Genomic DNA, 27,244 nt, shown 5'->3' on the forward strand with positions numbered 1-27,244 from the left:
CCACCTACAGATTAAATAAGTAGTCTACTTGCAAACTCATCTCAAGCTACAGTAATTTTCACCTACGGCAACATAACACAATTCTCCAAAATTTCCCTTCTCCCTCAAAAATAAACTGTTCTAGGCAAAATATTACTATGTTGCTCCTTCTGTGTTCACATAATGGCAGAAAAGGCTGCCTATAGAAACTATGCCTTGCTTTGTAGCACAAATAGCAATAGCACTTAGACTTAAACACCGCTTCACAGTGCTTTATAGCCCTCTCTAAGCAGTTTTACAGAGTCAGCCTCTTGCCCCCAACAATCTGGGTCCTCATTTTACCAACCTCGGAAGGATGGAAGGCTGAGCCAACCTTGAGCTGGTCAGGATCGAACAGGTGGCAGTCAACAGAATTAGCCTGCAATACTGCCTTCTAACCACTGTTCCACCACAGCTCTATATGCACCAATAAATACTTACTACAATGTGTGGTGGTGTTATACTAATACAAATTAGAGTTCGTAATATGAATTCCACCTTTGGTGTCTTAGATCCATGCCTGTCTAGGCTTCTTTGGGTGTGGCTGTGTAGGTATGGGTTTGTGAATAATTTCTGCCCAAACTCTTGTTAAAATAACCCACGTCTTCAACAACACTAAGATTACTACAGTGTGCTTGACCTGGGATTATTTTTGAAGGCTACTCAGAAACAGGAGTGGGTACAAAATGCAGTAGCCTATATAGTAGCAGATGCAACTGCTACAATCTTATTATACTCATATTTCAGGTGTTACGTTATTATATTGGCTTTATGGAGCTTGGCTCCCAAGTATCTTCAGGATAGACTTGTCCAATTAGAAATGCCCATTCTGGGCACTTGTCCTCAACTGGGCTGCTTACCATAAACCATGTGGAAAAGGGGGTGGGAGGCTAGGGGTACCTCCCTGTGGTGTCCCCTACACTCAAAGACCAGGCTGACAGCTACACAGGCATCATTGTAGAAGGCAACTGACATGGAATTTTTCCAGAGCTTTCAAGCTGCAATTTGTTACCATGTGTCCTGGTTATCATATATATTAATGTCCTATTAATAATATTGCTTGTTTTATTGAATGTATCTCAAAAAATTTTACTGTCTTTTTAGTTTTGCTGTATTTTTACTGCAAACTATGGATCACTTTCATTATGGCGGCATATAAATATAACAGAAATAAGCCAGACGTTTGCCTTTGGTATATTACATGCATTTAGTTTTGTTTAAAAGTATAGCTGGAAAAGGTAACTAATAAACTCTGTGCACTGCAGATTTAGCCAGAGGTCTGAAAGCACACATCCTACTAATCTAACTGTACCTTAGCTTGCAGCTTGTGGCACACTGCCCCTCCAGAATGTCTAGTACGGAAATCAGAAATAGGCATCCAAACCCCAAGAAATTGCTGAGATGAGATGGGGAAGAAATCAGTCCAAGCATAGGAATTCTCCTCCATTTCCTTCTTGCCATGAAGAGCTCTACCCGTGCAAAGCAGAAACTGCATGTATTCACTTGTACAGCTGGCAGCATTCCAACAGGATTCTAAGGGAAGTCTTGGAACAGAAATACTGAGAGAGACAGCTTCTCACTTGGGAAAACCACACATATGCAGGGCCAGACATAAATATTTCAACTCCATTAAAGGCTGCATGAAACCGCCATCAGCTGCATCTGCATTCCGAGAAAGAGTTATGTCACTAAAGAGCAACTTGACAGTTCACTTCCAAATTGTAGTCTCTATCAGGGCACCTCCGTTAGAGATTTCGCAAAGGCTCATTTTGACTTTTCACACAGTTTCTGCTCTCTTGCCGATCACAACAGCCTGCATGACTGCTGACCTTTGACGGGGAAGTAAGAGGCGAAGAAAGGCCAAGTGGGAACGACCTGACACCGAAAGATGGATTGATCCCACCAGCAATTTCAGCTACATACAAAGAGAATCTCTCCTACCAGCTACATTCAAGCCTGCAGAACTCTGGTTGCTTCCAGACATTACCCACAGCAATTTTCAGCCTGATTAACTTTCAGGAATGCCATCGCTGAGGAACAACAGAAAGGGTGGGAAATCTCCAGCACCAGGCAACCACAGCTCCAGAGCTTGGCCAAGCTCACAGGATTTCAGATGGTTGCCTTGCCTTTCCAGCTTGCGTTGCCTTCTGGCTCCAGGCGAGGAGCAGAACAAAGCAGCTTTTGAGATGGATCTGCCTCTGACAATTGTTAACAGACCTACCTTGGAGGGCCCAGAATAATTCCACGTAACCCGGGACCTTGTTCCGTTAACCCCATCCAGCCTCGGACATGCCTACTTTTCCGGAGAGGGCTGTGGAAGCCCGAGCAGCTGCTGTATGCTAGGGCCGCTCCTCCCGTCATCCTGGGGTTGGCAGCCAGCCCACAGCTCCACCACCACCACCTCGACACAGGGTCCTTTTTTTGTTCCCTGACTAAAGAAACTCAGGGGGATGCATCTCGCTTGGCAGCGGAGGAAGCTGCTGCACTGTGAGCTCCTAACACTACAGAGCGGAGCTCCCTCCAGCTGCTTTGTTCAGGTTGAATCTTTCTCTTTTTTTCCCCCTTTTTTTCTCTGAGCAACTCCCATGTCTTTTTGTAGCCTCCTTTTTAAGATGTTGCTCTCTCTCTCTTGCGCACTCTCTCTCCAGCGATGAAAACAACGTTGAATGAAAGCCAGCTGGCAGCCAGAAGGAGATGAAGGAATCTGCACAAAGGAGCTTCCTAACTCACTGCTTTCGTTCAAGGAACTGTCTGGCTGGCAGGGGGAAGCGGGGGGGGGGGGGCTTTGCTTCTCTCTTTCTGAGGCAGATCCCCCTCAGACTACAAAAATGTGCAAGGGTTACAACTCCCCCCCCCTCCAATCCCTTGGCCCTGTCTATAATATGCATGCCCAGCCAGAAAGATTGGGATGTTACAAGGAAAGCAAGATCAAAATAAAAGATAAAATGCCCACATAGGATTATCCACACCTGTCTGTGACTTAGAATAACTCACAAAATCGTTCTAATTACGAAGGGTCTACATGAGTCATTATTTATCCGGCTTCTCATCTTAGAAATAATTACACATCAAAAAGTCCAAACAAAACCACACAGAGGATTTTACTCTACTCACTCTTTATGACAATTTCTTTAGCGCACCACAGATGGATTATCACCAGGGTACAAGGTGGAGCAGAGAGTACTTAAAAAGTAATAAAAAGGCAAGTTTACTTTGTGTGTGGGGGGGGTGGTAAAGGCTTTTTTGACGCAAATAACTACAGTTATAAAACATGTCCATTAGCCTGCTTCTGAGTGATGCCCATGTATATAATTATATGACACTGCTGTAAATGAGGGAGCCAATAAACACCAAGACTTCAGAACAGTTTGTATGATCTTGAAAAGAAACTTATTTTTTTTAAAAAAATCAATGTTGTAAAGTTTCCACTTGCCTAAATAATCAGACAATCTGATTCTTGAATTTAGTATTTTTTAAGCTCAAATGTTCAGTTCATGTATTGTGGCAAGATGGATGGCAAAATAAACAAAATAAAAACTTTTTTTTCCCTGTTCAAATGTTCAAAGATAACATGAGGACTATAGCTTAAATTAAACCCTAACATTTCTAGCTCCCAGCTGGAGAGAGAGCAATTTAAGTGACAACTTTGTGCAATTCAAGGGGATAAAACGCCAACACCCCTAACGTTCATATTTCTCACAATCAGAAATATTTTCTTATATTCTCTGTGTAACTTTTATCCTCCCAATGAAAATACTGATTTTTTTTTAAAAAAAATAGAGTCTTTTCAGTTGAGAAAAATGACTCCCCCTTCCCTCCCCATGCTGAATAGATCTGCTTTAAGATTCATCCCACAGGGCAGGTTTCTTCATTCTGCATTGTACATGTAATCTTGCGAGTTCTCCTCTGCGGCTGCTCCAAACTAAGTTTGTATTTTCATGAACACACAAGAACCTAATGGAACCAAACGCTCTAAATAAGAACATTTAGAGCATGAAACTCTATTAGCCATGAAGGTTAATTGACGCTTCCAAATTGAGAGGCAAAATGCCACTGAATGCTTAGTGGAAGACAACAAAGGGAAAGGCGATTGCTTTGATTCCCTTTTTGTGAGCTTCATGGGAGCATCTGGTCAGCCTTTATTGGATTTAGGATGCTGAATGAAGAATTCTGATCTGGTCCCACAAGGTGGTTCTTGTGTTTTCCATTTCTCATTGTTCTCTTACCCCTCTTTTCTAGCCAACCCTCACCTCGAGTCAGGTTTACACAATAACAGCCCCAAATAAATTGACCCTCAAGATGGACCCATCTTGCCACTTCTGAAATGAAATGACTGGAAGACAAACAAAATACTTAATCTTCTCTTACTTTTAAGGTGATGTTTTGACACAATGACATGTAATCAAATCAACAAAATGGAGATGCTCGTGTTCACACAACCAGCTGATGTCATTTTCACTCTATAGCCTTTCTCCTCAGAGGAGGAACTACATCAAGGAATCACAGAATCGGAATAGGAAGGGATCTTAGGAGGGTTAGCTGCTGCAACCCTGTTCTTACTGCAACTATCAGTGCCATGTAACAGATTACCATCCAATTTCACTTTGATCTCCAGTCTAGTCTAGAATTCAGGGGTAGGCAACCTCGGCTCTTTTATGACTCATGGACTTCAACTCCCAGAATTCCTGAGCCAGCATAGGGAGTTGAAGTCCATGAGTCAGAAAAGAGCCAAGGTTGCCTACCCCTGAATTCTAGACTAATGCTCTTGTTAATGTACCCCAAGATAGCATTTGCCTTTTTAAGAGCTGCATCACAATGCGGGCTCATGTTTACCTTGTAAACAAGGATCCCCAGAACCCTTTCATATATATTACTGACAAGCCAAAGATAGAAATGAAGGGGGGGAATACAAAGACGCTACCTTCTAGTCTTCTTTACAGCAGTTATAACTACATAGTTATACTTCATATAGTTGTGGGGTTTTTTAAGATAAATTGCTGTTCCATGCCACTGAGCATCCAAGGAAGAGCAATTATAATAATGGCTTATTATTATTTAGTACTGCCAAGTGGAAAACATCCTGGGCAAAGATAGGTAAGGAGAAATAAGCCTAATAAGCCACAAGCAACAATTAAAATGCTAGCTTCCAGAGGAGTAAACAAGGCATACTAGGTTTAATGGTGACCTCAAACATGTCCCCAAAAGCTCCTGTTCACTCCTTCCAACCTCACTACAGGTGGGCAGCAGACAGGTTGAACTAAAGGTTTCTTCAGAGGGATTAGAAATGGGCAGCTTGGGATGCCTTGGTGCCTTCAGGGAAGACAATAAATAAATAATAACGCCAAACCAGATTCTAGACATAAAAGACGGTTGCTGTGTTGGCTAAGAGCTGCAGTTCCATTCGTTCAGCAGCTAATTAAGTAAGGCGTGTTGGAACGAGATGGGCTTTGTATGTAATAGACTGTTTACCTGCATTTGTCATCTTCTCCTGTCATGATATGAGAAAGTAAAAACTGCAGTGGAAAAAATTTGTTTTTGCCCTGAAGCAGAAAGTTACCCTCTTCTTTGCAATGGAATCCCCACTCCTGACTATCATGTCTGCAGGGTTCCCATCGACTTGAGAGAATGGAAAATAAGACAACTGTACGTGGACACCCCCTTCCACATTGCAATGAAATACAAGAGATCTATTTTACTAGATTAACCACATACATAAATTAAATGCATTATATCAATGATATGTAAGATTTGTTTTTGCATGGCTCCTATCAAATCAATGTTAATATGATAAAAACATAACAATTACAAACTGCAGCAAGCCTAACTACTTAATATATCAGTTAATAATTAGCACATGAAAAATAAAAACAATAAAATCCACATTTTGCATGTAATTGAACAAATGACTTCTTAAAAATAAGTTTGATGTCTAAAACACACACACACACAGAGGGAGAGGGATTGGCATTGTGTGTTACAAAAAAAAAACTTACTTGAAAAGATATAAGAAACCCAGAGAATGAAACATAGTAAATATTAAGGAAATACTACCATGTGTCTATGATATACACTTTCCCTCTTTTGTTAATGAAGAGAGAAAATGAACCAGACAACTCTAAACAACACCTAAATGAAGGGTTATTTTACAAAGTAACATTAACTTCACTTCTTTTTCCACAAGTTTTATTCCTAAAGCATATACTCTTTTTCCATTCTGCAAAATATTATAAACTAACATTTTATAAAGCAAATATATATACATGTGAACTAAATTAAGTTGCTAACTTAATAAGCATGATTTAATCTGAAAGCAGAATATGGATTTCTTTCATGCATACAAAAGAACATACCTAGTCCTAATCTATATCTTCTGATTATTCAGTATACAAACAACAATCGAGACAGAACAGTAGTGTAACATAAAAATCAATATTTAAACCATGAAAAAATCTTCATCTTATTGACAGCTCCATCTTGGCTACTTTTATGCAACTAAGTAATATAAAGGTACAATTAAACATTATTGGATTTCTAAATATGAGCTATTTTTAAAACAGGTTTGATAGGTAAAACACACGAGAACCCTATTTTATACTTTTAACTGCAGTTGTTTTGATTTTCTTCTGATGTCGTGAAACACTGCAATTTCTCTCTCAAAGGGAAATGTAGAGATGTTTAATATTTTTAACTAAGCTTAAACAGCTGCTCTACATATCATGAGTGTACCTGAAAGATAAAAATGCCCAAAAGACAATGTACACAATGAACTGGTAGCTTTTCAATCCACTACGACTGAGAGGGTCAGAGCAAAACTCAGGAAAGCTACCAATGCTAGCTAAAGCACCAGAGACCTCATATTTTCTACCGTAAATTAACACTTGCACTTTCTGGGAGGTGTCCTTCTAATCACTAAAGGTGGACCTGGAATGAAAGGCTTAACTTCATTTTCTTTGGGTTTTTTTTTTCAAAAAAAGCTACCCCATAGAGATTAAATCCTGCTTCTCAACTGCATGAACTGACTTCAGCCAAAAGGTAATATAATAATAGGTAATATTCAACAAACAGCTCACCACACGCCTTGTGATTCTCTATGGCTTGGGTATCGGAACGCAGAAGTCCCACTAGCTGACATGAAACAAGATCCTTCCAGCAAATACTTGGGCGGATGACCTGAAGAACAAGATCTTACTGGGGTGGGACTGTACCTGAAAGGAATCTCATATGAAATCCAAGTGCCATTCTCGGTCACTTCTGAAAGTGGAGCTGCAAGAATGGGATCTATTATAGTGGCGGGGGGGGGGGAAGGGGAGTATGTTATCTGCGAGTGTCTATCCCATTAATGTTTAGGCAGACAACTCTAACTATTCTGGCTGCTTTGCAAGTCTCCACTAATGGAATCCATGCCAATAAGGCTATAAGGCTGGTATTCCCTTAATGGGGGGTAGCAATAAGGTCTCCCATAATTGTTTACTGCTAACTTACAAGCCCACAGGATGGACCCTTCACCCATCTGCTGAGAGAAGAATAAGAAACTCACCTCCCCAGATTCCCTGCTCTAAGGGAGATAGGCAAACTATTTTGCTCTCTAGGATTAATAGGATTTGGATAAACATTTGGAAGAACAATCTCCTGGGCCCAATGAAAACTTAAATTTATCTTGCATATAAAGACAGGATCCAGTCTTCACACCAATTTTTGGAAGACACCCAGGTCACCCTGCATTGATAGGGCTGTCAGGTTTCTAAACTGCCTAGCGAAGACTGAGACCATCAGTAAGGGTGCTAATAAAGATATGCTTAATTGGCTCAAAAGGAATTGGGGTCAACATCCTGAGGACCAATGTTAAATCCATGATGAGAAATGGAGAACAACTGGGGGAGAAATAAAAGCCTGAAAGAAACTTTCCCTACCCATCCAAAAGTATAATTTGAATGCTGGCAGCTTGTCTTGTCAGGATATTTGATACCAGCCTTTTATCTAGATCACCTTATAGCAAGCAGGGGTGTTAAACTGCTGGCCCGCGGGCTGGATGCATCATAGCAAAACCGCGTCCACCCCACTGCTGGCAATGGGGGAAAAAAATCGCAATACATCGCGATGCGTCACGTGACGTTGTGAGCTTGACACCCCTGCCTTATAGGAAACCCAGAATTTCCAGTATTCTAGATCCCTTCTCCTGTATAATCAGACAAACATCTCCCAGATCATCCGGTGTATCTTTCCAGCAGATAATCTTCACTCGGAAATCTGAAAACTGGGGTGCAGCAAACACCCCTGTTCCAACTTCCAAGCACGAGCACAATTTTTGGTCTGGGTGAAGAGCAGCCCCCTCCCTCAGCAATTCTGCTTTGCCCAAAGAAATATCCATAATTATTTACATCCATGCAGAGGAGTACAGGCTCGTGAGCCAGAAGGGAACGGTCACAATTACTCATGCCTTGAGAAGCTTCATATTTTATGCTATTCTGGACACGATCTATGTCAGTGAAATAGTACAGAGGAAAACCTCTGGGCATGACATTACCAGATCATCTATCTCCTCTGCTCCGACATCGTGGAAAAAATGAGAAATGGCTCACCTGCCTGCTCTTCTCTGTTGCAAACAAGGTGATCAATAACAAACTGAGTATCTCAGTTATCTTCTGGAAAATCTTTTGGTAAAATGTCCACTCTGGCTGTGTTGTATTCTGCTGGCTGAGCCAGTTCATTGTTGTGCTCATTGTTTATGTGGTCTTCTGTTTACCTCATTGACTTACCTCCCTCCTTCTAAAGGCCCATTGATCTCATACCTCCCGGGGGGGTGGGGGTGATGCCCGACTTGGCTATATTATTGTCCATCTTTACTAGGAAATCTTTTCCCCTCACCGGACACTTCAATTTCAACAATCCCAAATACGCTGCCTGGATCTCTAGGCAACTGACTGGCAGGAAGGCCTTAGATTGGGCCACAGGTTCTCAACTGAGAGACACAAAATGACTTCCTCATCCTGTTGTTGACATCTATGGTTATCTTTTCTCTGTTTGGCTCTGTGAGAACTATACCTGGGGGTTAGAATACTTTACAACAAATCACCACTTCAGGATCTTCCCCCTGCATAGGACTATTGGGGTCACTCAGATCCTGGAGGCTATCTATTCCTGTAACGAGAGCAGAAGCAACTGGAGCAGTCTGGAATGAACATGTGGGGGTAACACTATGTTCTGAGCTGTTGTTATCAGTCCCTGCAGTCTTGCCAACAATGTGAAGGGTTGTTTTCTGTAATCTACCATTTCTCATATTGGATTCTGGAGCCTGAATGATTGTTCTGGAGATAGGAAGAGTCTTCCCTCTTTCAGGTCTATAATATATTCAGATGCAGTATTTATCTGAAGGGAACAACGGAGCTCTTCTCTATGTTTATCACAAAGTTGTAATCTCTAAGGAATTGGGAGTTAAGCTAATTCAATTATTTTTCCATTGAGGGAACTGTGATTAAAAGATCATCCAAAGGTCATCCTAAGGAGCCCTCGGGTGCCTGATCAATTAGGCCATCACTTTGAATAAAAATTCCAACATTGGATTGAAGGGGACAGACATGAACTGGCCTGATAAACTGAACCAAGTACACAAATCTGAGAAATTTCCAGCAGGCTTATCAGCATACCCAGCACGACCACCAAGTTATAGAGGCTAGCCAATTGTTTGGAATAAAGGCTTCTCACCTTAGCCATCCCAGGTCAACTGTCTGACGAACCTGTTTGGTAACTTGAAAAAGAATGGCTGTCAGACCAGAGCTTCCTGGTTTGGAACATATTCTATTGCACTGATTATCCATAAAGGATCTATGACATCTCCTATTCTCCATTATATCTCCCTTTCTTTGAAACTGGGGGAGGTAGGAATCTCTCCTTCAGTTTGTCTCTGAACTGTCCCACATGCTCCAACTGGATTGTCTACTTGCCAGGAGACCCTCTGCCAAGGAGCTGATAGCATCAATTGGAAGGATATTTCTTCCGAAACTTTTCTCCCCTACCCTGATGACTATTCCTATGTTGCCTTGAATATTCCATACTTCTAAGTGAAATCATCTAGGGCAGGGGTAGGCCACCTCGGCTCTTTTGTGACTCGTGGACTTCAACTCCCAGAATTCCTGAGCCAGCTGTGCTGAGGGGAAAGGGAGAGGTCTCCAAGCTGAGCCACGCTGGCTCAGGAATTCTGGGAGTTTAAGTCCCGGAGTCATAAAAAAAAGCCAAGGTTGCCTACCCCTGATCTAGGAAGAAAAAGCAAAAGGGCAATAAGAAGGTAAGTGGCTTTTTCCTGCATTTATTTTCTTGTTTATACTGTTTCTGCTGCTGACAGAGCCGTCCCATTGGCCTTATTTTCAATTAGGACCAGGTCGATCAATTCCCCAGACATTTTCTTGTAAGGCCTGCTCACAACAGTGGTCTGGAGCAATGGTTTCCCTAGAACTGCTGAAACCGCAAGCCAACTTACACTACGGTCCTGGAGGGTTCTGTCTGCACATCTGCCACCAGCGTGGCTATTCTATAGACCTTGGTTATCTCCTCTTTCAGATCTCTCTGCTCTTTGGGTAATGCTCTGAATAATTATTAGGGCCAAATGGTCACACCTCCACCCACCATGGATATTAGGCATCTCACCTGATTGCAAACTGTGCAGCTTCGTGAATCTACTGGAGCAAACTGTCTCTTTTCCATTCCAGGGGGTCTCACAGATTGGTTGAAAAGCCTCTGGACATTTTACCTGGTGCTGCCAAAAGAGGTCCCTGACAGTGGCTCCAGTTAGCATGAGATACCATCCTGTGGTTCCTTTTCGGAACCAAACTGCCTGCTCTGTGGGTGAGGCCCTTGGCCCATTCACAACAGTGCAATTATCTAATGAGAACTTCAGTTGGAATCATATGACGTAGACTTTTCCTGTATAACTTGAGGCCCTACTAGAGCGCAGGCTGTTTCTGTACATGACAGCATTTACATTAACAAATCTTATCAAGCACCTGTTTTTAATATTTAAAAAAGGTGTGCAGCTTGATAAAAGTACAATCTAAAATTCTGAGGTTGATTTTAGTGTTTCCTGGTGCATTCCAAATGCTGTAAATTAAAGCTGGCTTTATCTCCTTAGAAGCCCCAATTTGGCAAAGCAGACTACTGTAGTGTAAAGGCTTAAGCTGATATATTATCCAGAAGGCCTAGTCCTATTAACTCTACATGATCAGCATCACTCCAGGATTTCACTGGAATCAAAACTAAAAGGTTGCAGCCTTTCTCCAGCTCCCCCATAAAATAACGTGTATGGGATTTGCTATAAAAAACAACTTAGCAGAACCACCCACTACTACTTCGTTGAAAATCCAACTAAAATTCTCGCTTTGCCCTACACTTTTAGTGATTTTTCCCTCGAGATGCTGGCATGCTTTCTCCTTGGCTTCTTCTAGTGCCTTACTCTATAACGTTTTGCAAGGTAGACTTGCTGGTATCCCATACAATAAAAGCTTATATCCACGCCTTTCCAGAGCTGCTGAGTCAGTGGCATGCTTGTCAGTTATTCATGGCACCTCTTTTAAACAAATATCCGAGTAGACAATGTTCCTTTTGTATCAACCTCTTTTTATAAGATTTCATTCCAGACGGAATTTACTCTGTGGCAAAATATGTCTATGGCTATTAGGAAAAAAAATAGCATTACGGATTCTATAAAGGTAAATTAACTTTGCCATTTTGCTACATTCCAAAGTGGATTTTGGAATTTCTTTGCAATTTGTTCGTATTAGGCATTCTTCTTCCCTTTCACAACTTTGACTGAATAAAATAAAGCAAATCCATAGATTAATCTAGTTTATAAAATACAATAAAATACGAAATTGTTTTTTTCTTTCTTTTGTCCAAGTGTTTTTTTCCCTGGTCTATCATCTACATTGTGTAGTTGTATTATACCTTTATAGTCCTAATATTAGAACTAAGAACCATTCTGATAATTAGATCTTAGTGTTAAGGTTTTGCACATTTGCATAAAATAATCCCTGTAACACCAGTATTAATCTGTTACTTTATTCCTTAATCTTGTAATTTCATGTGGCCTCTGGTAGTATCAGACTAGGTTTTTTGGGCTATTTTTAGTCCGTTATGTCATGTAACATTTACCACATTTTATTATCTTACTTTAATTTCAATAGTGAGAACAGTTTTAGTTAGATCTTAGCATCCTATTATGTGTTATTAATCCATATAATAATGTTGATTTACTGATTTTTAAAGCCAATCACTAAAGTGCACTTTATATTAAGGCTTAATTGCAGGAGAAGATACTATCTCTGGGCGTTTGTGTATCAGAAGCTCTTCACGCACACACTCTGGAGACAGAAGTTCAAAAGCTTGGAAATGTCTGTCCAGATAATTCTGTGAATCCCCCAAGATGAGCTCACTCTCTTGTCAGAAGTAGGAGTCTCACAAAGAAAGAGCAAGAGCACAAAAACCTTGCGAACAAACAAAAGCAGCTGCTATTGCTTGGCTACAATGATCTGATTCCCAGCCCAGATCTCTAGTGAATAAAGCACAAAGACTACTCTTCAGCAAACTATCATTGTTCTCCAGGATGAGCAAATGAACCTAGCTAAACTGCCACCTGTCTCTACAAAGCTCAGAAGTCCCCCAGCGTCAGCTCAAAACTATTTACAGAGCCAACTAAAGGCTTCTTTTGACACCCTTCACGTAACCTTTCTTTCGGGAGCTGCTCACCTGAATCAGCAAGTATCCCAGGTTTGCTAGAACCAGAGCAGCACAGGAAAAAAACAAACCAGGCTCATCCCAGCATGGCTGTTCTTTACTACAAGGAATTTTACATACAAACCGGAACCTATTGCTCTCCGCACCGAAGTTCCAATCCAATTCCATTCCCGCACACAAACGCACCCAAGAGATGTGACCAGGAAAATTGGAGCTTGTTTTCTTGAAAGTTTCTCCAGAAGCAAACGGTCAGATAATCCAAACAGCAAGCTGTTTGCTGCTTAAAATTTTTCACTCCCTTTTTCCAGGCCGGACGTACACAAGTATCACCTGACATCATGTTTAGGGTGTCACCCGTGCGGTTTTCCTGACAGCTTCTGTTGGAAGTGGTCGCCTTCTTTTGGGGACTAACAAAGAGTAACTCGTCTCGCTTTATCCCTAAACTTACAACAGTTCATTTACTGACCGTTCAAAGGAATAACGGCACTGGGAAAAAAGTGACTCATGACCATTCTTCACACTTACGAACATTGCAACATCGCCATGGTCACGTTATCAGCTTGACTCATATTGATGACACTGGCAGCATCCCAGAGTCACGTGACCACATTTTGTGGCTTTCTGACAAGCAAAGTCAATGGGGAAGCCAGATTCACTTAATAATCGTGCTTCGCTTAACAACTGTGGCCAGAAAGGTCGTAAAAAGGGGCAAAACTCACTTAACAAAAGTTTCGCTTACCAACATAAATTTTGGGGTCAATTGTGGGCGTAAATTGAGGACTATCTCTGGTAGAACCTCTAGAGGAGGGGTCTTCAAACTTGGCCCTTTTATGACTCGTGAACTTCAACTCCCAGAATTCCTCAGCCAGGCTGGCTGAGGAATTCTGGGAGTTGAAGTCCACGAGTCATAAAAGGGCCAAGTTTGAAGACCCCTCCTCTAGAACAATGTTTGAGGGAAAGAATGCTTGCACGGAGCTCATAAGCCAGTCTCCTGCTTACTAGCTCGGAGCATCCTTTTCCCCAAACATGGTTAGTTCTCATTTTCATGTCATTTTATCACATAGAAGTTGACTGAATATTATTTCTGCAATTTTACTTGTTAAATTCTGCTTGTTCTTATTCTTTATAAAAAAAACCTTGAAAAGCATTATAATCTCTAATTAGGGATTGTAATTTAAGAATAAGAAGCATTTTTACCAATAAAGCAGCATTAGGGAAAACTGCTGCTATATTAACAAATTAGGTCATGATCAGTCTTATTAACTAAAAGAACACACTTGAAATTAAAATCAGCAAATTACAATTTACATATTTTGTACAAAGTTGCTTGATGGCACATTTTATTCTGATGGTATTCAAAAAATGTATAAAATTTCGAGTGCCTTACACAAACACCATGATAGGAATAAAGGAAAGAAAATCAGTAGCTTAAAGTATTCATTTTCCTGTTGCTTAAGCCTTTGCACATGCACTTCCATGCTTTCAAGAGATTTTGATATATTGGTGTTTAGTTTAACAACAGACTACAGGCATTCTCCTAAACCACCATTAAGGATGCGTAAAAGGGGATTTCTCTCCAAATTATTCTCTATTTTTTCTGGAATAATGTGAGCAGACCACTGTTGTCTGCTGTATTTCTAAAGTGCATTATTTATTTAGTCATATGCTACCCAAATTTCACAAATAAAACATTAAAAACAAGAAAAAACCTATGAACAAATGAAGAATAAAAGATAGCAAGGATAACAAAAACAAGACAAAATTATTCCGAATAAGGGTTATTTATGATGTTCCAGGTGTGAGCTGGTCTTGAATCCTTGTGTCTGGTCCACAATTATTTCCTGTTGTGGAGAGTATGAATTAGCTACCTTTGAAATATTCAGACTGATTCATTCTGTGGGAAAAATGAAAAGTTCTGGGACTAAGCAGAACATGATGCGGACAATGTAGCTTGTTTTGCACATTAATCAAGCAGTTTACTTTCTTTAGCAAACAGAGCATGCTGCTGCAATATGAGATCTGAACAAGTGAACTAATACTTGTAAACTGGAGAAGAATTTGTCACCCACACATCTTCAAAATACAAACATACTGAGACAAAAGTAGTAAAACTGCGAGGACTGAACAGTCTTATGCTGTCAGTGAAAAATATGAAATTATTTCTCATTCACCCTTTATAAACCTTGATTTCGTACAGACTTACACCAAAAGATGGTACTAACCCACCACGACCACCAAAATGGCAGCAAAGTCTCTGAACATAAGACTATTTGGTAAAAATTATTACTCCTATCTTAGAAAAGTTGTCAAAGAATCTGTATGGTTATTAGACATCAAAGTCTGTGATTTCTCATTTCACACAATGGGAAAGCATGACAACAAAACCACAACATTCTCTACATCTGTCTTGAAATGAAAAAAGATCCCAGCAAGCTATTCTGGCTATAAAGCTAAGAAAATCTCACAAACACAATCTAGATGGTATTCGGAATATAATGACTTAAAACTAGACATATATGGATTGCTAATAGTACAACTTTCTGATATTACTGTACTAAAAAAAGATTAAATATAGTTAACGTTCATTTCTCTATTAATATCCAACACAATGGAAGCCTAGTAAGAATATTCAGAATACCAAGCAAGTAAGGAAAAATAGACTATTATGCAAAAAAAAACTTCTGATGCATTAAAAAAATTAAGAGAAAATAAACCTGAGAAATCTGAATATTTATTTTAAAACAGTAACTAGCTGACTATTTAAAATATTCCTTAGGATTTCCACTGAGATTACTTGTCATCTATAATTATGCAAGACAGTCTGTAGCAAGTCAAAAAATAATAAAAAACTTAACAGTATTTGAACAAAAGTGCTGGGCTACTGCTTGTACTAAAATTCTGAGCCTATTTACTTATACAGAAATCCAAAACTTTAAGGACTTAGGTTCCTATCAAGTTTACACTGCAGAGGTAGGACACAGAGTAAATACACTTTACTCATTTGAGGTAATAACTTGTTTGTGCAGATCCTGCACCTCTATCAAAAGAGCAAAACAAGGTAAGAACTCTTAACTATTCCACAGATTTAACCTGATAAGTGGTTTGCTGGAGATAGCTGTGGATGTATTTTCCAGTACATTAACATTTAAAGATTAAGAATTCCTTGCACTTCCAAGATACTTGCAGGCCTAAAAGGTTCAGCATAATCTATACTAAGATCACAAAACAGGACTAGGTATAACTTAGACCATTTTCAGAGCAATGATGCTATAGTATCACAGGTGGGACCCAAAATACATCAATGAAACGTTTTAAGTTTTTGAAACTCATCAGAAGGGATAACTGTTACAACAGAACTCCTATAACATACCCCTGTCCTTCTGAGAGGTAAAAGTAGAGATTTTAATTCTATCACGGTAGGACTTTGGTTCTTGAAGGGAGTGGTTGATGGAAGCTAAGATACAAAAGGTGAGAATTCAGCTTCAGAGGAACAGCTCTTATATATCGGAAGCAAAGCCTGACAAAAGGCATTTGTTCCCAAGCCAAATAACCAGTCCAAATAAACCCCAAATGTAGGCATAAATAAATAAAGCTAGCTGCAACCAGACTGGCTCAGGCAGGACATTTCAACCTACCCATTCATTTCCTCCTACAACCATCCGCAACTGTTAAACAGCCTTTACTTCAACCCACTGAGGACACTGCTGATGAGCTGTCATTCCTCACTCTAGAATTCAGGAACTCTTCAAAGACAGACGGATGGATGGCCTGTCCCATGTGAGGCAGCCAGACTGGCTAGAAATACCAGGCCTGAATGCCATGTTCCCGATACACCGACTATAACTTCCAGATGAGGCAACTCCTTCAGGACACTGAGATTTTATGTAAGTTTTGAAAGATACAGAAAGCACCAGCGGGGTTTTTGTTGCATCAGACCTACCACAAGCCTGCCATTAACTACAGGTAGTCCTTGAGTTACAACCGCAGTTGCGCCCAAAATTTATGTTGCTAAATGAAACACTTGTTAAGTGAGTTTTGCTTCCTCTTATGACTTTTCTCGCCCACAGTTGTTCAGCGAATTGTTTGCATTTGTTAAGTGAATCTAGATTCCCCCTCGACTTTGCGGCTCGGAAGGCTTGCAGACCCCAGGACACTGCAACTGTCCTAAAGACGAACCAGTTGCCAAACATCTGAATTTTTTGATCACAGGACCACGAGGACGCCGCAACTTGTCATCCTGAATGCGAAAAAGGGCCGCCAAGTCACCTTCACAGTGCCGTTGTAACTTTGAACGGTCAGTAAATGAACGGCGGTAAGTCGAGGACTACCTGTATCCACCTGGGACAACTAAGAACTTCCAGGCCACAACTTTTACACGGCCAGGAGGACTTAAGCCAGTCGTGGTCCACAAGGATGAGTCAGCTTAACCCTCTTGTAAGTATCTTTACGACATCCTCTAAGGCAGGGGTCTTCAAACTTGGCCCTTTTTTTTTTGACTTGTGGACTACAACTCCCAGAATTCCTCAGCCAGTGTGCCTGGCTGGGGAATTCTGGGAGTTGAAGTCCACAAGTCATCAAAGGGCCGAGTTTGAAAACCCCCTGCTCTAAGGAGCAGCAACCGGGAGCCACCAGCCTTCTCCTCCTGCCGTCGGCCCTCCAAAAGCCAAAGCCCCGAAACGCCAGCGATGAAAACACGTGGCCGTTCGAGCCTCTCCGAACCAGCCCAGCCTCCCAGCACCCTCGCCGGACACTTGCCCCGTAAGATGGGTCCCCCGGAGCCGACGCAGGCGAGCTGGAGAGACCGGCCGCGGCAGCCCCTTCCCCTCCCTCCCCTCCCACCACCACCACCACCACCCTCCCGCCCGCGGAGACGCCAAGTTCCCCCGAAAGCTGCGAAAGTGGCCGGCGGCGCTTGGAAACGCCCGAGGGCAGCCAGGCGCCGCGGGGCTCCTCCGAGGGGGTCTCCCCGAGGCTGGCGGCGCACGTGCCCGCAGCGCCCGGGCTGCCCGAACCGCCGCCTCAGGCGACACTCGGCGGTGACCCCGGCCGGGCCCTCTGCGCGGAGGCAGGCCGGGAAGGAGGGAGGGAGGCAGGCCGGCCGGCCCCCTCCCCAATTCTCTCCCTCCCTCCCTCCCTCGGAGGGGAGCCCCCCCATGGCGGCCGGTGGGCGCAGCGGGGCTTTTGTGCGAGGGGGAGGGGGAGGCCCGACCCCCAGGCGGGAAAGGCCAGCCCCCGCCCCGCCCCCTCGCCCCCCCCCGCCGCCCCCGCCTGAGGCGACTCCCGCCGCTCCGGCCTCAGCAGGAGCCCCGAGCCAGGCCGGGGCCTAGCGTGCCGCCATGAGGAGCTCGCCCGCTCTCTCGCCCGGCCCGGCCTCGCCTCGCCTCGCACTCACTCTCGGGTCCCGGCCGGGGCCGGGCGCGCCCCTCAGCTGCCGCCTCCATGAAGCCTCGCTCCTCCTCCGCCGCCGCCGCCGCCTCACGGGCCCGCCATCCTCTCTCCTCACGGCCGCCGCCGCCGCCGCCTGTGGGAAGGGGAGTGTGCGCGCGGCCGCCGCCGCTGCTGCTGCGATCCGGCTCTTCCCTCCGCGCGGCCGCCCGAAAGGGAGGGGGAAAAGCAGCCCAGGCGCTGGCTGGAGCAGCAGCGGCAACAGCAGCAGCAGCCCGGCCCGACCCGGCCCGGCGGCAAGGAAGACGCGGAGGCCGGAGCGCGAAGCGGGAGAAGCTTCCCTGCCGCGCGCGCCCAGCAAAACCCGGAGCTTGGAGCCGAGACGCGGCGCGGATCGGAAAGGCGGCGGCGGCGGCGGCGCGGTTCCTCAGAAGGCGGGAGGAAAGGCCGTCCGCGCCGCCCGGGCGTCGGGTAGAGCCTCCCTCCGGGGCGTCAAGCGGGAGGCCGGAGTCGGGCGCGCCGGGAAGAGGGCGCCGGGGCAGCGGCGGGATGCCCCTTCCAGAAGTCCGTTCTGGGCAACCCAAAGATCAGCTAGAGCAGCGTTTCCCAACCTTAGGAACTTGAAGATGCGTGGACTTCAACTCCCAGAATTCCCCAGCCAGCTATGCTGGCTGGGGAATTCTGGGAGTTGAAGTCCACGCATCTTCAAGTTCCAAAGGTTGGGAAACACTGAGCTAGAGCAGGAGTCTTCAAACTTGTCCCTTTGATGACTTGTGGACTTCAACTCCCAGAATTCCTCAGTCCGGCACGCTGGCTGAGGAATTCTGGGAGTTGAAGTCCACGAGTCATAAAAAGGGCCGAGTTTGAAGACCCCTGAGCTAGAGAGATTCGGCCGAAGGGGTGCGAACCGGCCGAATCCCGCCGCTGCCCTGGCGCCCTCTAAAAACAGTGTTCTCGCCCTGTTTACCCACATTTTTAATATCCTACGATATCACTGCGTGCCATCAGGTGGCATTTAGGTGTAAAGCCCTTTTAAAAAACATAATTATACCTATCAGCAAGTAATGAACCAACTCATCATCTTGTATTTGGAATTCATTGCAAGGTGTTTAAGTTGTAGTTGAGGTGCTGCAACAGAAAATTAGGGAGGTTTTTGTTTTTTGTTTTTTAATAAGGATTGCTTCATTTTACAAATCATTTGTGGGAGGAACTTTTTCACCTTCTCCTTAGGAATGCTAACTTAGATACTTCTGTGGGGTACAGCTGGTCTAGCACAGGCATTAAAAAACAACAACCACACAAGTCCATACGTCTGTTCCTCAATGATGCAAGAATGTTGGTCTGCTTTTATGTATTGAGGCTGGCAAAAATGCTAAAACACACATCACAATTACATTCTCAGTGAGCAACCCTGAAACTATTTACTCTAGAGATTCAAAGGCAGCTGATTCATATAATCAATACATGATGGAGTTGCATAAAGTCTCTGGGACTTCCTTGATGCCTGGGACAAAGAAGAAGCCTCCCCCAATTGTGCAGAACTCTACACTTGGGCATCCCCTGGGCAAGAGCATAGAATCGGCTCATTCTTCCACAAGGGCAGCCAGACAATCCTTGTGATCTTCTGGCTTAAAACACATCACCATGACAAGACCTCAGGAAAACAGCTCTTCTGAGGACGTAGCGTATCGATGTCTCAGACCGACCATCCAAATAATGGAAATCTTGGTGTGGGTAGAGGAAGCTACAACCTTACTGAACCGTGCGCCCTCCTTGCACAGCGCCCCGATGCCCTCTGTTCAAGATCAGGTGCTGGCACCGAGAAGACGAGGGGATGGAGATGTGTCTGTTTTCCTGACTCAGCACTGCAGATTGCCCAGCTGAGAGCCGGCTTCATGGCATGATTTACAAGGCTGATTGCTGATTAGATTGTTCTGTCCGGTTGCACCATAAATAAAAACTGCTTACTCTCCTAAGGGGAATCGTGCGGGCTGGCCTGACCTGCAGCTCTGCGCCTCTTCATAGCCCTGGGAGATTTATTGCTGTTCCAGAACTCCATTGGACGTCTTTAAATTAGTCCCGTTTGGCCTTCCTTCAGCTGGCAGTCCATTATCCTCTCTGGCAGCCGTTTTGGGGACTTCTGATCTTGGCGTCGCCTCCTAAGTGCTCTTGGCCCGTAGAAACCTCTTCAGCCAGTGCCTTGCCGAATCTATTTCGGGTGCTTGAAACTGAAGTGGAGGTCACAGCCTTAGTACAGGTGGTCCTCAACGTATGGCTGTAATTGAGCCCCAAATTTTTGTTGCCAAGGGAGACATTTGTTAAGGGAATTTTGCCCCATTTTACTGTGACTCCTCTGGCCACAGTTGTTAAGTGAATCATTGCAGTCGTTAAGTTGGTAACCCTGTTAAACAAATCTGGCTTCCCCATTGACTTTGCTTGTCAGGCCACAAAAGGAGATCCCTCGATGCCGGGACACTGCGGCCGACACAAATATGAACCAGTCGCCAAGCGTCCAAATTTTGATCGTGTGACCACGGGGACGCTGCAATTGGTCATAAGCATGCAAAATGGTCATGGGTCACTTTTTTCAGCTACGTAACTTTCAACGGTCACTAAATGAGCTCTTGGAAGCTGAGGACCACCTGTACATCCGAGTAACCGGCTCTCCATTTGGATGGCTGTCTCCCGAATGAGATCAGACGCCTTTGCTGTCCTGTCAACCTGGGTACGCTGGGCGCCCAGCACTGCTCAAACAGCGTGATAGGCCTCCTGTAAATTTAATAAATGTGTTGGGTGTAGGACATGCCTGCACGACAGCGAAACATTTAGCTTTCAGTGTCTTGCACGCCTAGCTTGCTTGGTTGGTTCGTGGTTTGTGTGTGAAGCGAAACCACAAAAATGGGGTTGGGTCGGCTGTGATTGAGCTATGTGGAGAATGGCACGGGTGCGGGCAAATTTTTGTGGGCTTCCTTTCAAAAGTCCTGGCAGCAACATCAGCTCAAAATGAAACGAGCACATAGCCTGTTATTATGTAAGCAAACAAAAGTTTAAGGAAGCAAACTAACCTACATACCTGAAGTGCATCGGGTGTCAACTGGCTGGGAGCCGAGACCGTGTCTATGTCATACAGGTAGTCCTTGACTTACGACCACAATTGAGCCCCAAATGTCTGTTGCCAAGTGAGACATTTCATAAGCGAGTTTGGCCCCATTTTTCAACCTTTCTTGCCACAGTTGTTGAGTCGCTGCAGTTGATAAGTCAGTAACATGGTTGTTAATCTGGCTTCCCCCCGTTGACCTTGCCGGTCAGGTCGCAAAAGAAGATCACGTGACTCTGGGACAACCGTCACAAAGAGAAGTCAGTCTGAATTTTGATCACATGATTGCAGGGATGCTGCCATGGTGGTGTGAAAAACAGAAGGCCCTTTTTCCAGTGGCGTTGTAACTTTGAACTGTCACTGAACAAATGGTTATAAATCGAGGACTAACTGTAGTGTACAAGGACAGAAAGGGCTATGTTACCCAGATGACTTCAGTTGCCCCTTGAATTAAATTATTCATCAAATGCTTGCGTCGGAGGGTAGGAAGATGGACTTTGGGCACTTCCAAGGAAAGAAAAAAGGAGAGAAACCTTATGCCTTTTTAAGTTTGCTGGAGAAGACTTCTTTTTTTAAAAAAACAAACAAACATAAATCTCTGAGGCGTCAGGAATTCTGGGAGTCAAAGTACAGACATCTTAAAAGTGGCTAAGCCTGAGAAACGCTAATCCAGATTAAGTCTTCTTTCTTGCATAGATGACTGAGGCTGTTTGCTAATCCCTCACCCTCTCATGGGCTACACCGTGAGCATTTTGAGCATCACCTGAACTTACACAGGTCTTGTTTTAATGATCACCCCCACGCACGCAAAGAGACACCTCTCAGGCATGACTCACATGTAGCGTGCTCTGTTTTCTAGGAAATGAAGGATGTGGGAGGACGACAACGCTTGGAAATGTTGACGGGCATCTTGGCTCTGGGTCACATCGTCTGGGTGTTAGTGAGGGCAATAAAATCAAAACACAGCTAGTCCTCGGCTTACAGCCATTTGTTTAGCGACCGTTCAGAGTTAGAAGGTCACCGCAAAAAGGGACCGACAACCATTTGCAGCATCCCTTTGGTCACATGATCAAAATTCGGATGCTTGGCAGCTGACTCGTATTTATGACGGGATCATGTGATCCCCTTTTGGGACCTTCTGGCAAGTAGTCAGTGGGGAAGCTGGATTCAATTCAAAGCCATGTTATTAATAACTAATAATTAATTCACCAACTGTTGCAAACTGGGGCAAAGCTCACTCAATCGACTGCCTAGCTTAGCCACGGAAAGTTTGGGGTCAATTGGAGTCATAAGCTGAAGGCTACTTGCAGTTGAATTCTGGGGGTACCCAGGGCATTTCAGCAGGCCAAAGTCGATGTGGGGGGGGCAGGAACGGGGTCCAAGCTAAGTGGCCCAAAGGGATTATTGTCAGATTTTTGCCATTAGAACAATCCGTGCAACATGATGCTTTTCAGGGAGGAGCAGCAGACGTGCTAATCAGCCTTTGGAATTTCGCGGGCTTCTTGCAACCTTTTTGGGCAAAGTGTAGACCAAACATTGGCGCTACAAGGAACGCTGAAAAAATAAAAGTGGAAAGAGAGTTTACCTACCAGAAGGAGTTCAATAATTAAACTGCATCCCTGTTGTTAAATTCTCGGGCTTCTGAACAATTATCTTAAACCCCGCCCATCAGTTTTCATGTGGGATAATTAAGAAATTAAAGGATGGGGGAAAAAAGAAAAAAAAGGATCTATTTACTGATGAGGAAGTGGCAGATGGGGGAAGAGGGAGGACAGGGCCAAAGTGCCTCACTGCTGGAATCTACCTTGTGCTAACCCAGGTGTTGCTACAAACAATGGGGTGGTTTGCACATTGTGCCAAGCAGAGATTAAAAATGGTAAGAGATGGGTTTTACAAATGTGCTAAGCCATAAATCAACCACGTTATGGGCTAAGCTGCTGATGGTGCCATAGTGTGGCCAAAACATGTTCTTTTCCAGGCACAGTTGATCACGTCATGGTTGTCAGCCACCTGATCCCCCACACCCTTTTTTAACGTACAACTTTACTTTTTTAGGAACGCAACCAAAATAAATTAGTATTGGGGGGGGGGTAAGTTGAGGTCCTGTCGATTCTTTTTCATAGAATCATAGGCAAATGGGACCTAAGAAGTCATTACGCCCAACCCCCTGCCTGCTGCAGGACTCACTACACCAGGGGTCCCCAACCTTGGCAACTTTAAGCCAGTTGGGGAATTCTGGGAAATTGATGTCCACAAGTCTTAAAGTTGCCAAGGTTGGGGACCCTTGCACTGCACCCTCCCCAATTTTATTTTAATTTTGCAGATTTTCAAATGGCTGCCGATTGCTTAGCCCCCGTGTTGTATAAAGATAGTTCAGAGATACTTGCACCGTAGACTGTATTGCTTCCTGGCAGTGAAACTGCTTGTCTCAGGAATCTCTGATGCCCACATCAGTCTATTCATTTATCATTCAGGTAAATCTATTTTCCCTTCATGGGAACAAAGGCTATTGCAGAAGCAGCAATTGGGAAGGGGGGGGGGAAGGAAAGGACATTCAGAGGGGGAAAATTGCTTTTTGTTTGTGTTTGGTTTCACATTCTCTGTCTTCTCCTCCCCCAAACACTTATCAACCTTCTGTTGGGAATTCCATACAGTATTGTCATTTAAAATAAAGTGTGTGTGTGGGGGGGGGGGGGAAAGAGAGAAATCAAGCAGATTGTCTCTCCTTGGAAGCATTTTGCAAAATGACTCCTCCTCTTTTTTTTGGCCTGTTTATTTGTGAGTCTTTCCCAACTTTATGGATAGTTTAAAGCAGCCTTCATTGCGATCCAGATCCTACGGATCTGCTTGGAGGGCAGATCCATGCCCATCATACCGCAGTAGGGATGTTCTCAGAACATCTGTTTGCTTACCTAAAACCATCAGCACATAGTATTATCCATCTGATTCTCCTGAATTTCTGAACCCCTTCCTTCTATCCCCTCTTCCCTTCCCTTTTTTTTTTTACTTCAAGCCATGTTTGGCTGTTACACCCGAACTGGCTGGATTGCATCCACCATCTGGAGCCACTGCTGGTTTAGTAACTTGGTTCGGTCACTTAGGAGAACAAATCATGGGCTGTTTTGACAATAAGGGGAATCTCTGTCCTTCTACATTGGATTGAGCCACAGCTCCTTGCAGACCTTAGCGCTGATGTCGTTACCTAGTTTGGTAATGAAATGTCTGGAAGAAAACAAACTCGGAGGGCACCAAGGATGCCACACTTCTGCGCCTTCTTCCACATGCTCAGAATCTTTCCCCCACCCCTCTTGTAGATGAAGTTCACAGCCCACGGCCTCGGAAAGTGTAGTCTCCAATGCAACAAGAACATTGAACCACAATAGGCAATTACAGCCATTAAGCCCAATAATCCACGTGCCCCACAAGGTCCTTCACCCTGTCCTTCACAGCATCCCACCTATCCTAATAGTTGTAGCTTGTGAGAAATTGCACTGCGGCAGTTTCGACAAGGAACCCTTCCGACTCTTATTTGGGGAGGCGAGAAGAACTGGGGGCAGATTTGAAAGGAGTGTCTGGATAAAGGATGGCAAAGGCTGCCAAAGGGAGGCAGCGTGCCCGCACACACGGGTGTCCATAGTAACTCCAAATGTCACCAGGAGGCAGAGAGCATCGGCAGTAGTAGCTGCCAAGGGAAGAATCTTTCAGTTCAGCTCATCCGGCTGCGTTTTGGCTGGCAGCGTTGGATCCTCTCCAAACGGGCAGGTTGGAACGGCAACCTTGCCATGAGCTGCAGTGGGCAGCAAAGGTGCTTGGCGTAAACAGATTCACGGCCTGAACGTTCATTCCAAGAATCCAGGCGAAGCTGTGTGGGGGCGGGGCGGTGTCTTTGGTTTCCTTCTCCCACAAAAGTTCATTCCTCAAAACATCACCCAGCCCTTTACCCCCTCGTTCCCAGTCCGCCACCCCCTCCTCACACAGGCTCCAAGTCCCCGCTTTCCCACTGTCTTTCAAAATTGGAGTTGCAGTTCCAACACAGTGTAAGGATCCTGGGCTAAAGAACGCCGATGTGAACGAAGCACAGTGTATCAACCCTCCATCTCTTGCAGAACAGTGTGTGAATCCATCAGTTAAAGGGAGGGGATGAAATGCACTTTTCCACCTGCAGTGCAGGGCACTTCAACTCACACACACAAACCCACCCTTAGCCAGCTCTTCCGGCTTCTCTGCGGATGCCCACGGGCATGGGTGTGTTTATGTGAACAAAAGCAAATGATTTAAGGTGAGGTGTTGGGTTAGGAGCAGGAGGAGAGCCGTAGACAGCCCATCCACAACACTACCTGTCGACTTCAGTCCCACTTTGTAAATTAATAAAGGGGATGAAGGCAAGCTGGCCTCTCTTGCTCAGCAAGCGGTTCTGGCTGGTGCTTTATACAACTCGGATAAGGTAAAGGTAAAGGTTCCCCCCCACATGCGTGCTAGTCATTTCCGACTCTAGGGGCCGGTGCTCATCTCCGTTTCAAAGCCGAAGAGCCAGTGCTTGTCCGAGGATGTGTCCATGGTCATGTGGCCGGCATGACTAGATGCCAAAGGCGCATGGAACGCTGTTACCTTCCCACCGTAGTGGCCCCTATTTTTCTACTTGCATTTTTACGTGCTTTCGAACTGCTAGGTTGGCAGAAGCTGGGACGAGTAACAGGCGCTCACTCTGCTATGCGGCACTCGGGATTCGACCCGCCAAACTGCCGACCTTCTGATCGACAAGCTCAGTGTCCTAACCCACTGAGCCACTGCGTCCCTCTTACAACTCGGATACGTCTTCCCAAACCAGGTGCTGTTGGGATCCCCTTTGGCGACCCTCCGGCAAGCAATGTCAGCGGGGAAGGGAGATCCGCTGAACAGCCACGTTACTAATTAGCAACTGTAGTGATTCACTTAACAACGTAAAATGGGGCAAAACTCATTTAACAGCTGACTCTCTTCGCTACAGAAACTTTGGGGTCAATTGTGATCCTTGTGTTGAGGGCTACCTATATAGATCCCAACATCTGTAACTAGGAGAAAGGTGAAAACTATAATCCAAAGAGGACCCCAAACAGTCTCCAGCTGGTCTAAGACGCCCCTCTAAATCCTGGGGGAAGATGCTGAGGCATAATTGCACCCTCTCCAAGGACCCCCTTTGGTCACAAACAATTCAGCACATTTTTTCTTTTTTTGGCTGCGATTATAATGATGCAAGGTAACAGCAATTTCCTTCTTTTTTTTCTTCTGCTTCGAACCCTAAGATGCTTCCTTATCAGCCCTGCTGGGGCCTCAGCTCCTGTTCTTCTCTGGGGTCCAGAAGAGTAAGGTGGGGATTGTAGTAGAGGAGGAGGAGGAGGATTTGGGAACTCAGATGGCTGCTTTCTGCTTCATTAACCCTTTCTTGGCTCCCTGGTGAATCTTGGAATCCAGCTTCCCTGAAAAGAGAGATAGGGAAAAAATGGGGATGGGGTGGGGAAACTATTCAGTACTTACTCTTCAAGGCTGTTTGTAATTCAAATCCACTGCAGGCACTAAAGATCTCTCTCCCAGCGTGTGGGCTGCTTCTATCTTTGGATTTTCCCATTTCAGACCACAGGGCAATTCCCAAAATCCAGCTGCGGAGTCAAAAGCCTTGAGTAGAAGGCAAAAGAAGCAGGGGAAAACAAGAAAGAGGACCGAGGTTGCCCGTATGGCCGGCAAGTGAAATGAAAGTGGGCAGTCTTTGCAAAACAGGTCCCAAAGAGCGAACAGGCGACTTAACAAAGCTTGGAAAGAGCGGGCAACAGAGGATTCTGGTTGCAAACATGGCTCTTCTTGGGACCGAAGCTTTCATGTGCCCTTATAGTTGCATTCTGAAAGTCTGTGACAGTTTTTCTTCACTTTGGCAACTTTTAAGATGAGTGGACTTCGACCTGCTTGCTGCCCCGGGAATTCTGGGCGTTGAAGTCCACTCAACCTTACGGTTGCCAAGGTTGAGAAATGTATTTATTAATTCAATCC

General features: G+C 44.5%; 2 protein-coding genes across 4 annotated transcripts in view; both read right to left on the bottom strand.

The window, feature by feature from the left end:
- Nucleotides 1-18,332, bottom strand: part of ZNF609 (zinc finger protein 609) — a 69,473-nt gene extending 51,141 nt beyond the window's left edge. The window contains exon 1 of one of the 2 annotated variants that reach the window (XM_083371411.1): nt 18,134-18,332. The gene's annotated coding sequence lies outside the window, so the exon portion shown is untranslated. Of the gene's footprint in view, nt 1-1,330; nt 2,767-18,133 lie in introns of those variants that run through there. The other variant, XM_083371412.1, reaches the window with a different exon arrangement.
- A 7,690-nt stretch (nt 18,333-26,022) lies between these two features.
- The window catches only part of TRIP4 (thyroid hormone receptor interactor 4), a gene marked incomplete at its 5' end in the record, with an annotated part of 31,193 nt that continues 29,971 nt past the window's right edge, over nt 26,023-27,244 (bottom strand). For both annotated transcript variants that reach the window (XR_014493477.1, XM_083371062.1), the window contains one exon: nt 26,023-26,679. Coding sequence is in view for 1 of the 2 variants with exons in the window: in XM_083371062.1 (XP_083227188.1) it covers nt 26,612-26,679 (68 nt within the window). The remainder of the gene's footprint in view (nt 26,680-27,244) is intronic.

This window comes from Vipera ursinii (assembly GCF_947247035.1).
Source record: "Vipera ursinii genome assembly, chromosome: 11".
Taxonomy (NCBI): Eukaryota; Metazoa; Chordata; class Lepidosauria; order Squamata; family Viperidae; genus Vipera; species Vipera ursinii.